The sequence below is a fragment of the Mytilus trossulus genome, chromosome 3, assembly GCF_036588685.1.
Source record: "Mytilus trossulus isolate FHL-02 chromosome 3, PNRI_Mtr1.1.1.hap1, whole genome shotgun sequence".
NCBI classification, from domain to species: domain Eukaryota; kingdom Metazoa; phylum Mollusca; class Bivalvia; order Mytilida; family Mytilidae; genus Mytilus; species Mytilus trossulus.
This window is the reverse complement of record NC_086375.1, coordinates 27,665,606-27,678,784: the sequence shown is the minus strand read 5'-3', so window position 1 is coordinate 27,678,784 and position 13,179 is coordinate 27,665,606. Positions and strand designations below refer to the sequence as shown.

The 13,179-nt window shown below is 32.8% G+C and overlaps 1 protein-coding gene across 1 annotated transcript in view; it reads right to left on the bottom strand.

Annotated features, from left to right (window-relative positions):
- The window catches only part of LOC134711162 (eIF-2-alpha kinase GCN2-like), a 145,289-nt gene that overhangs the window by 15,919 nt on the left and 116,191 nt on the right, over positions 1 to 13,179 (bottom strand). Inside the window, exons 10-12 of the mRNA XM_063571608.1 lie at positions 11,669 to 11,796; positions 8,164 to 8,324; positions 6,075 to 6,185 (exon numbers count right to left, since the gene is read on the bottom strand). Coding sequence (XP_063427678.1) covers positions 6,075 to 6,185; positions 8,164 to 8,324; positions 11,669 to 11,796 — 400 coding nt within the window. The remainder of the gene's footprint in view (positions 1 to 6,074; positions 6,186 to 8,163; positions 8,325 to 11,668; positions 11,797 to 13,179) is intronic.

Genomic DNA, 13,179 nt, shown 5'->3' with positions numbered 1-13,179 from the left:
ATGAAAAAACTGTAAAACAACAAGTAGAACAATATTTTAAAGAACTCAAAAATAAACTGGAACAGAATCACGAAACTGTTTTATTATCAGTCAAGTCAGATCTTAACGCTATATCATCATTCACAAACCAGAAGGAGGACAAAATCAATGAAGTCCAGGACTGTATTGACCTTTCCAATGCTTCTGAATTCTTCAAAGAGGTCAAGAAGATGGAGAAATTCACTGAAACCCAAGAACCGCGAACCAAGCCTAACTATAGTTCTTCCCCGAAATTTGTTCCAGGAAATTTGAACCAATCTCACATTGGATCGCTACAAGATGATGGAAACTTGTCAGCAGAAATAAACATCTCCCTAGTCATCAATAGAGAATACCAGACTGTACTTGATGGCATAGCATGTTTAAGTCCACGCCTTGACCAGTCAATTTGGATAAGTTCCGGGACACTCAGAATATTACAGAGAGTAAAACCTGAAGGAACCAATCTGAAGGTGATGTCTAAATTCAACATTAATGTGTGTGGAATAGCAGTTACTCCATCTAATCAACTCCTTCTGTGTGTCAATGGGAAATCAAAGTTACAACAAATCAACAGTAGTGGTGAACTGACTGATTCTGTTTATGATGTTACACCTTTATATCCCACAGCCATACATGTTGTCAGTGACAATAAACTTGTTGTAGGAGCTTTTAATAGTGAACTAAAAAGAGGTGAAGTAATCATAATGAACAAGAAAGGAGACAAGGAACCTGTGTATGAACATGATAAACATAATCAACCTTTGTTTACCTATACTTTGAATATAACCAGTACGAGCACTGGAAATATACATGTAGTGGATAAGATTTCAGATGACTTCCGTGGTAAAGTAGTGATCTTAGAACAAGGAGGACATATAATAAACCAGTATACAGGTCATCCAACCATCAATAAGAGTGAACCATTCAAACCAGTAGACATTGTGACAACACCAAGTGACAATGTTGTTGTGATGGATCCGTATACTGGCATCTTACACATCCTCAATGACAATGGTTATTTGATTTCATATTTCAATACCAAGGACATAGGAATAGAGTTTCCACAGTCTCTTGCCATCAACACAACTGGACAACTTTATATAGGAGGCACTAGAGCTGCAGGTACTAAAACTAAAGAAGCAAAGCTATATGAAATAAACATTGAAGGATTCTAAAACATTCAAACTTTTATGGAACAGAAACATGTGACATAGTATAGGGCAAACAATATTCATGTCATATGCATATGACAACAGGAATAACAGCTTACAAATGAACTTACAAGAACTGATTAGACCAATATCTTGTGTTAAACTATAACAGTCAAGAAAGTCTTTTGAATCACAGCACTATATCTTTTCCTTTTTATTCATAATATTACTTTTCAAGCAAACCATGAATCTGTACTAAAGCCAAAGATCATAATAAAAAATCAATTTAATTGATAGTGAAATCATTTTTAGTTTGATATCTGACAAATATGAATAAAAGGAGACATAGTGTATTGACAATAAGACAGCAACTTAAAAAAAAATAAACAAGAGAAATATGTGCATCAACATACAGTCTTCAATGATAAGTGAATATACCAGAATTATTATTATTAATCCTATCAAAAAATAAATTCAATTGTCGAAATAATTGTCAATGGACGTCTCCCCCTTTACTAGCATAAATTTTTGGTTGTTTGATTGGTTGGTGATTGCATTTTCATGGATGTTCCATCATCCAACAAGATCTAAGGATATTTTCTAAATATTGCTTGGTTGGTTTTGGACAGTGGATATGTATGTTGAGTGAATAATTGATTAATTGATTTTTTGATTGATAAGTTGATTATTTGTTGACGATTTATCACAGGTAGAAGTGAAAGTTCATACCGATCAAAAGATTAATCTTCATATTTTTTTGAGGAAGCAGGAGTATCAACAGATTACTGGTTGATTGATTGATTGATTGTTGGTATTTAACACCCCATTCGCTCTTGTCTATATTATAGTGATCAGTTTAAATGGTGGAGGAAGCATTACAAATCTGTCCAATTACTTCTTTTTTTTTATTGATTGTTGTTTAACACCACATTCACTCTTGTCTATATTACAGTGATCAGTTTTATTAATGGAGGAAGCAGGAGTGCCATCAGAGGCATCAAAAATCCATCAAATTACTGATTGTTTGATTGATTGTTGATGTATAACATCACTTTCACATTTGGCTCTATCTAGTGATAAGTTTTATTGGTGGAGAAAGCAGGAGTTCCAACAGAGACCTAATGTCCAAAGACTGGTTGTTGGATTGATTGTTTGATTGATTGATTGTTGGTGTCTAACACCACTTTTCTAACACTTGGGTATATTACAATAATCAGTTTTATTGGTGGTGGATGCATGAGTACCAACATAGACTCACCTTACAGTTTCTGGTTAATTAGAATCAGAGTCAAAAGCACCATGCCTTGCCTTTTCGAGTTGAAAATCACCACCTTAATGTTGACAGGCTAGTGCAGATGAACTACTTAGACCACTCATCCACCCAGAATGAAAATTAGCTATGAAAAAATTGATGGAGAAAAACCTTAACCGACAAAGATTTACATTCATAAATGTAAACATTACATTCAATATTTACTGTATAATAGAGTGATCAACAAGAATGGAAGCATACAAGTGTTTTACCAGCATATCATTTATTCATAATAAATTACAACATGCTTAAAGTCTTCAGATACTATTCAAATGATAATATCAGACAAACATACTTAAATGAATAAGAGAAAATGTCAGTTTATTTCTATGGGTTGCTAAAGTTTTGCTCTCATACTACACAATAATAAATATATAGACAACATAAAGTGGATCTCTTCTTTAAAATAACTAAAAATTGACTATCACAGAAAATTGTGTCAGTGAAACATGAATAGATTACAGAATGATATTTCTGGTCTCAAGAAGTTTATTTGGGCATGTTACATTGAACAACTCAGGCTACTGTAAAATGTGGGCATAAGTGATCAGATTGATATGAATTGTACTGGAACATTCAAAAATTTTGCTTTGATTATGATTGATGAATAATGAACTGACACACAGACTCCAGGATCCAAAAAATTAATATGAGACATAAAAAAGAAACAGGGGCCCAGACTCCAGGCGCCAAATAATCCAACAGAAATGAGATGATGCACAGACTTAAGGTGGTACCTTACCCTACAGGGAGATAACTCTGTAAAATCAGCAGAACGTTTTAATGACGTCGTGCTGTTAAGGGAATATTAAGCTTCTCAATGATCAAAATAAGTTTTTGTCAAACTGCTATATAACCAGTGTAATTTTCCTGATTAAACAGTTGGTTCAATTTTTTTGAAAGTTTTTATTTTTTTGTCAAAAGTTCAAAGTAAATACTTTGTCAAAATTTTAAGAAAATTAAACGAGCCAAATCAATTTTTGTTCAGGTGTTAGGTACCACCTTAAGGCTCAAAATAGCAATGATCACTCATTTTACATATAAAGTTACAAATGTTTTAACAGATTAGGAAACAAGAATGTGTCCGTAGTACACAGATGCCCATCCACACTATCATTTTCTATGTTCAGTGGAACATGAAAATCGGGTGAAAACTCTAATTTTGCATTTACATTAGATATATCATACAATAGTGAAAATGTGTCCTAAGTTTCAAGTTGATTGGACTTCAACTTCATCAAAAACTACCTTCACCAAAAACCATAACCTGAAGTGAGACAGACAACGAATGGACAAAAGAATGGATGGAAGAAAGAAACAGACATACTGACAAATAGATACACAGACCAGAAAACATAATGCCCATAAATGGGGCATAAAAAGTGTTGTGTTTGGCATTTGAAAGGAACAGTGCATTTCTATCATATGTACATTCCACTAATATATTTTCCAAGATCTTCTGAGCTAATATCACAATTTAATAACAGGTACATGTAAATACTTATCAGCAGTATAATTGAGATTAAAATGAAGCATTTTGTCCAAATATGTCAGGATTTCCTGTGGCACATATGAAAATACGGAAGCTGGTTCTTATCTACAATAGTAATGAGGAACTATAAGAGTGTCTCACTGAGGGGGTCTGATCCCTGATACTACTTTTTGTTTAGTGAGAATCTTGTATCACTCTTCTCGTTGCCATAAGAGCACATGTAATTACCAATGTCCCGCCTAACTACGTTTCCCGTTTTCACGCTTAATCATTCGACTTTTATGTGTCAAGCTTAAAAATCAAAGCCTAAAAGGCTGTAAAAGCAATTGCTGCCATGTTTATGTTTTGGGGACTTTTTTTTCATCCACATATATTTAAGAATTAGTGAGAATTAAGAAGGTTTTAACTTTATACCAATTAAAGACTTTAGCAGAAAGTCATTTTTAATATGTTTTATATTTCACAAGGAGACAACACGTTTACCAGGCTAAAGTTGGGGTCAAATATACATGTGCTGAAACATATAACTCCAAGAGAAATTATAATGGATTATCCCCTAGTAGTGTTTGTAACTGGGCAATAATTTCCTTTATTGATTTAATTTTCATAATTAATTTAAATTTAACACTTCAGTAAAAACATTTCAACTTTCCAGACGCAAATGTTGAAAAACGGGAAAAAAACAAAATATTTTACAAGACATAAACATGTAAAAAATAAATATATATTTCAGCTGACTAAAAATATTTTCATAATGTTACTTTGTCATCATTTCTTAAAAACTAAGTCCCAAACATTATTGCTCAGTTGATATGTGTCATCCTCATGCGGTACGAGATAACTATAATTCTCGTTCAATCCCGAAAAGAGGGGCCATCACAGACAAACATGACATTAAATCGTCATTAAACGAACAAGAACAAACAGCTCTAAGTTGCTTTGATATTTATCCAATTTTCAGGAAACATTGTGAAAATGATCTTCAATATTTCGAAAACATGTGAAATAAAATTGCAAACACGGTGGACCGTCGAGGGTCAACAAACGTAGTAGACTCGTCCATTGGAAAGACGAGGATAATGGTTTTATCATTTGTCATGCATACCCAGTTTTGAATATGATATCCAAAAAGGATGTACTTTTTTTAATCTATGAAACTAGAAAATTCCAAATTGTAAATATCTCTTCATCTGGACTTAATTGGCATCTATCACGTTTGGACGGGTCCATTTCATTAGTAAGGTGATCGATAAATCTTACGGAGTTATGACAAAAAAGGAAAACAAACTTATTGTTATGTGTTTTTAACAAGGGTTTCGTTCCTCTAAATTATTTGCGCAAACAAATCAACAAAATAGGTCCGTTAACTTTGTCTATTTTTAGATTACAGGTAATCATTTGACACTACGTATAACCTGATAACCTGTGTAGTGATTTTGATTTTACGATAAATTTATGAATGAACGACAATTTTATGAATGAACAAGAGCACCTGACCTCTTTCTTAAAAAAACACCAATTAAACATATAAAACCGTATATTATAAAAGATAATTCAGTCAAATTTGCAATACTAAATCAACAACTGAAATGATTCCATATTTTGTTGAAACATCGTACGAACCGAAAACGGAATCGCAGGTATAAAAATGCATTTTTTTCACTCGGACGTCTATGTTTTTTGATAGTCAAACTGTTGTCCCCCTAAATACAAAAATACATCTACAAGAACGTATGCTGAAACTTCTTAAATCCACTAACGTTTTTCAAATGTTTCAAGCTATGTATTGCATTAGAAAACATACATTGGTGATTAAGAATGACAGACCAGGAGCCTGTTTAACAAAATACTATGGCTTGATCTGGGCGGAGTCTCTGATCTGGGTCACAAAGATGGCCATACGCGACGGCATGAAAGCAATTGCTTTAAAAAATCAGTCAATCCCGTGTCACGCTAAGGACCCATCTCTAACATTATTCTGTTACAATTCATTTAACCAAATTTTGACATGTATGAATTTTTCTCAAAAAAATTGCTAAAATCTTTATTTCTCCTCTCTTGTAATATGAAAGACATTTTTATAAAAATATTTACTTACATAAACTGTACATTTCCCAGCCTCCTGTATATACTTTATTGCCAAGTAGTGAATTAGATTTTTATGTCGTAATCGAATCAAGCTGTGTATTTCTTGTTCAATGCTTGTAATCTGGAATAAAAAAGCAATAACTTTAATACCAAATTTGTATTGCCAATTTGACATCTGCAATACTTGAACTTGGGACACCATAAAACACTCACTTTTTCTTACGATCCTTAGCTCTTTTCTCTCATAAATTCATTTTTTACAGACATTTCTACCTTGTCATAATGTACAAAGAGGGATAAGGTGTATTATTATCAACAAAATACATGACATCACATAAAACACCATACTTTTCCACACCTTCTGGTGTCACTATTGTAACAAGAACTTGGCTACCCTTTCACACCCCTGAGTTCACCCCTACTGAGTTTGGTGACACTGTTATTGCTTAATCTTTAATCTTCTATCTGGTGCCTTGTGGAAAGTTATTTGTTTCTATGCCTTTATTCTTTGAATTTTCTTAAGTCTCTATAGTTTTCATTTTCTCAATTTTTTCTGGTTGTTTATGTCATTGGGTTGCTGTCCCATTTACATAAACCCGAATTTCTTTTTATTCAAATGTTATAAAAATTACATTCATACAAAGTTACTGACAACTGCACAAAAGATATGCAAACACAAAAAAAATATATTCAAAGGGAAATAACTCTGATTTTTAAATGTAAATTGGTCATAAGTGAGACATAAAATTGAGAATGGAAATGGGGAATGTGTCACGGGACAACAATCCAACCATAGAACAGACAACAGCAGAAGGTCACCAATAGGTCTTCAATGCAGCGAGAAACTCACGCACTATAGGCGTCCTTCAGCTTGTATATATACAATTATGTTTATTGTTGGATAATATCAGGGTTTCCGCTGGTGGTCGCCATTTTCGCAATTTGCGAAAAAATAATAATTGTGGCGATTAAAATTCGTCATTGGCGAAAGAATTTGGCGAAAGAAATATATATAACGATTTATTTTCAGCCATCTTGTTTATTTACTTTTTTCGGGTTTCTCTTACTTTCCTATCAGACAATACTCGGAATTCACCTTGAACTTTATCAGCTGATTGCTTTCATAGCTATCGACATCAAAGGACTAATTAATAAAGGTGTTGATTTTATGATATGACAAAATAATATGGTTAAATGGCTTTTGTTTCATGTCATAAAAGGGATTTATTAACAACTTTGCGACACACGTGTTTGCAAAATTTTTACGCTTCCTCTCCTTCTTTTAATGATAGTCTAGAAAATAAAATTGTTGTTATGACGAAAAATGTTCAAAAGCAAGAAACGTCTCTGATTTAAAACTTTATCATATGGATCATTGATTTGAGTGGGTACTTCAAAATCGTATCAGTGTTCAGTGACACACGTGTTTCAAGCATATAGTTTTACTTATTTACGATGGTCTAGAAAAGAAAATGGTCGTTATGAAGAAATCTATTCAAAAGGTTGGCATGAGAGTAACCCTTCAATGTATTGACTTCACCTTACACAAGGGATCAATTCCAAGTGATAAGATGTTTCGTTTTGTTGTAAAAACCACTTCCTATTCAGTAGGGGGAGGGGTGCTGGAAAAAAAGGAAAATCTAAAAAAAAAAATATATTTGTGTTACTTGGCGAAAAAAAGAATAAAGTGCGAAAAATATATTGTTTTGGCGAAAGAGGTGGCGAAAAAAATAATTGACCCAGGGGAAACCCTGGATAATATACAATTTATTTGTGCAAGCTTTTCTCCTGCTTCTTACACAGCAAGTCAATTTATATTTTCAAAAAAAGTACATACGTTGATTTTATCTTGCAACTAACACCAACTATTGATCATTAGTCTGTTAAATCCAACTCATTGCCTATAATATTAAAACAAATTGACATAGTTGAAACGCGGATGAATATTCATGACAAAATTGTAGCATGAGAAAAATTCTACTTAGACCTTGAAGGCATGTTTTTACTCTTAGTTTTCTTATTAGTCTCAAATTGTTTTCCCATCTTTAAGTTGTCCTCTCATTGACATTGACCAATATTAACTCATTTCTTTCATTTACCTGTTTTAAGTAAGTAGCACCCTCCTTGTCTTCATAATCAACTCTTTGAGTTCTTTTCTGTTTTATATGGCGCCACTTTAAAACCCATTCTGATATAGCTACTAATTCTCCACTGGCTGTATCTATCCCAGCATACACTGTACTGCCATGGACACTATGACCTGAAAAATATTTACATAAAGCTACTAATTCTGAAAGACCCATATCTATCCAATCATCAAAAAAAAAGCCTCAGATGGATGAATGGAGATTATACATCAGATTGCAATTATTAAATGCATATTCAGGACAAAAACATGTTATTGAGATATATGTGTATGAAACCTGTTCCCTACTAGACTGTTAAAATACTAGTTAACATGATACCAGCCCATAGGAAGACACTTCCACCCCTGAACATATAGTGTTAAATTTTCAAAATACTCCTTACTGCCCTGTGCTTAGAAGAAAAACAGTGAAACCAATTTCTTAGTCTTCTTTAGGTATCAAATTTTTCCCACTGATATGCAGACCATTTCCTGATAATTTTTAAAGCACGAGTATCCAATCATACTTCTATGAAAAAAATGCTGTATTTTCCCATGAAAATTTCTGTACATTAATTTATGGAAAATGTGCATTGTCCCTACATAGGTCTAACTGTGCGTGCTTCCAATATAGCAATAAAAGTCTTATTTGGATAAGACAAGTAGAAAAGAAAAGAAATTAACCAAGTGTTGTAATAAATAAAAAGAACAAGTTAAAAATGTCATGCATCAAAAGCATATTACTGTAGGCAGCAGACAAAATTTTTAATCAGTTCTCAATACCGAGGCTTAATAAAAACTTTTCATTTCATGCTGAGTAGCAATTAGATGGACAAAGTGAATTTTCTACCCCATCTTTTCTGTCAAAGTTTGTAAAATAACTTAACACACCCACATTCTCCTCATAGCAACACTACCTAAACATGTGCTATAATCAAAGTGTAAGCACTGAACGGTAAAGATTGCTTCAATATATCAGCGGAAAGTAATATTGAATATGACATTGGTTGTAGTTGATTTAACAGCAATTCTAGAAAAAGGAATTGCAAATTTTGCAAAGATGATATTAACAATGACTTCATTCTATTTTTAGAACTGATATTAGATTCCTGCAACTAGCAAAATTTATGTAATTTTCTTGACAAGTGTAACATCATTTTGTGCCTTGAATATCTGAGCATACAATGTATATCATATTGATAAATTTCTGGAATGTTCATGGATAGGATGTATAGAATGTTATAATCAATGCACTATATTTTGTGTATCAAAAAAGGTAGTGATAAGCCTTGGAAGATTTAGATATCAAGTCAGTCCCATAAGGTTTTGATTGCATTTCATGCAATCTTTACCTTAAAACACTACCAAAACTGTCATAGAAAGTTACCTAATAAAATTGAGAATGGAAATGGGGAATGTGTCAAAGAGACAACAACCCGACCAAAATAAAAAAATACAACAGCAGAAGGTCACCAACAGGTCTTCAATGTAGCGAGAAATTCCCGCACCCGGAGGCGTCCTTCAGCTGGCCCCTAAACAAATATATACTAGTTCAGTGATAATGAACGCCATACTAATTTCCAAATTGTACACAAGAAACTAAAATTTAAATAATACAAGACTAACAAAGGCCAGAGGCAAACATGTGTTATAAAAAATTAAATAAACATGTCATAAAACATTACCTAAACATGTGTTTTAAAAAACTACCCTTAATATGTCCAAAAAAATACATAAACATGTCATAAAACTTTACATAAACATGTGTTATAAAACACTACTTAAACATGTCATAAAACATTACATAAACATGTGTTATAAAACACTACTTAAACATGTCATAACACATTACCTAAACATGTCATAAAGCATTACCTAAACATGTGCCTCTATGTATTGTTCTCTCTGATTTAGTATTGAAGGCTATAACCACTATCCCTCCAGTATGATCTTTACATTGGGGGTGTATTATAAAACATTACCTAAACATGTGCCTCTATGTATTGTTCTCTCTGATTTAGTATTGAAGGCTATAACCACTATCCCTCCAGTATGATCTTTACATTGGGGATGTATTATAAAACATTACCTAAACATGTGCCTCTATGTATTGTTCTCTCTGATTTAGTATTGAAGGCTATAACCACTATCCCTCCAGTATGGTCTTTACATTGGGGTGTACTATAAAACATTACCTAAACATGTCCCTCTATGTATCGTTCTCTCTGATTTAGTATTGAAGGCTATAACCACTATCCCTCCGGTATGATCTTTACATTGGGGATGTATTATAAAACATTACCTAAACATGTGCCTCTATGTATTGTTCTCTCTGATTTAGTATTGAAGGCTATAACCACTATCCCTCCAGTATGATCTTTACATTGGGGATGTATTATAAAACATTACCTAAACATGTCCCTCTATGTATTGTTCTCTCTGATTTAGTATTGAAGGCTATAACCACTATCCCTCCAGTATGATCTTTACATCGGGGATGTATTATAAAACATTACCTAAACATGTGCCTCTATGTATTGTTCTCTCTGATTTAGTATTGAAGGCTATAACCACTATCCCTCCAGTATGGTCTTTACATTGGGGATGTATTATAAAACATTACCTAAACATGTGCCTCTATGTATTGTTCTCTCTGATTTAGTATTGAAGGCTATAACCACTATCCCTCCAGTATGATCTTTACATTGGTGATGTATTATAAAGCATTACCTAAACATGTGCCTCTATGTATTGTTCTCTCTGATTTAGTATTGAAGGCTATAACCACTATCCCTCCAGTATGATCTTTACATTGGGGATGTATTATAAAACATTACCTAAACATGTGCCTCTATGTATTGTTCTCTCTGATTTAGTATTGAAGGCTATAACCACTATCCCTCCAGTATGATCTTTACATTGGGGATGTATTATAAAACATTACCTAAACATGTGCCTCTATGTATTGTTCTCTCTGATTTAGTATTGAAGGCTATAACCACTATCCCTCCAGTATGATCTTTGCATTAGGGATGTATTATAAAACATTACCTAAACATGTGCCACTATGTATTGTTCTCTCTGATTTAGTATTGAAGGCTATAACCACTATCCCTCCAGTATGATCTTTACATTGGGGATGTATTATAAAACATTACCTAAACATGTGCCTCTATGTATTGTTCTCTCTGATTTAGTATTGAAGGCTATAACCACTATCCCTCCAGTATGATCTTTACATTGGGGATGTATTATAAAACATTACCTAAACATGTGCCTCTATGTATTGTTCTCTCTGATTTAGTATTGAAGGCTATAACCACTATCCCTCCAGTATGATCTTTACATTGGGGATGTATTATAAAACATTACCTAAACATGTGCCTCTATGTATTGTTCTCTCTGATTTAGTATTGAAGGCTATAACCACTATCCCTCCAGTATGATCTTTACATTGGGGATGTATTATAAAACATTACCTAAACATGTGCCTCTATGTATTGTTCTCTCTGATTTAGTATTGAAGGCTATAACCACTATCCCTCCAGTATGATCTTTACATTGGTGATCAGAATCATCAGTATCTCTTAATGGGGTACTGGTCCTCCTGAATATATCAAAATTGAAAATGTAAAATAAAATAATTTTAAGGCTCAAAAATCACTCACTTGGATACCAGCATGGTTACTGAAATAGTGCAAGCAGGATATACTACATGTATTCCTCATATGGATCAATGATAAAATGTTGACAATCTTGGATTTCTAGAGGCCATATCATATAAAATATTCACTAAGGGCTCTTCCATTAAAATGTTATTGAATGAGGGTCATGGGTCTTTTTTTCAGTATGTTTCTATTACTATTATTCAAAAATACAAAATTATCTACAAAATGGTTCTTGGTTGTAGGGATATTTTAAGTCCCTTACTAACCTCCCATATACATTTTAATGGAATAGCCCTAATGATTTTGAGGATTCATTTATGTTTTTTCATGTTCAAAGTCAGTGATTTTAAACGTTTTCACCTCCTCAAAGTTTAAAAATAGTTTCAGATATATCTTATCATGTGACACAGCAGTCCATCTGTTTGTTATGCATTTTTTCATTATTACTTATCATTTTTAAAAGTTTACAAGCAATCTGTGCATAATATGATAAAATAGTTCAACAGAAAACTTTTCTAAAATATAACAGTTATCTCCCATTGTATATATGTGTAAATAAGACTGATATTTTTTGTTACACGTATATGAAGCAATTTAAATGTGTAAGTGCAAATCTTGTGCAAATTGTTTCAGATGTTGTCCTTATAAAATCTTTGTACCTTCAATTTTTAGTACTTTTTAAATAGAAACAATGAGCAGTTAATAAAATTACTTTTTATAGGTATAATAGGATGTGGTATGAGTGCCGATGAGACAACTCTCCATCTAAGTCATGATTTGTAAAAGTAAACAATTATAGGTCAAAGTAGGGTCTTCAGCATAGAGCCTTGGCTCACAATGAACAGCAGGATAAAAAGGGCCATAAAAATGACTAGTGTAAATCATTGAAATGGAAAAACAAACAGTCTACACTATATCAAAAATTAGAAACAAGAAAATCTTATGAACCACATCAACAAACATCAACCACTGAACATCAGGTTCATGACTTACATGTATGTGAGGCAGCTATATTTTCTTAGTCTAGTTGTCATGAATGGAAAAAATATAAATATTTTATAACAAATATATTTTGAAATGAAGTGTGTTTGGTCTACCAAATGAAAATTTGAGAAATATGAGAATATAGGATCAAGTAATACCACCAAAGCATACTATGTCTCATCCCGTTGCCTACGAGAAAGGGTTGAAAAAAATATCACATTGAATTTGACAGTTGTAGGAAACTTATCCATATTAGATTGCATAAAAAAAATGTGAATTGTTGTTCAGTCACTCTTTGAATATTTTGCTGTATTTGACTCCTTCTTTATGGGAGAAGA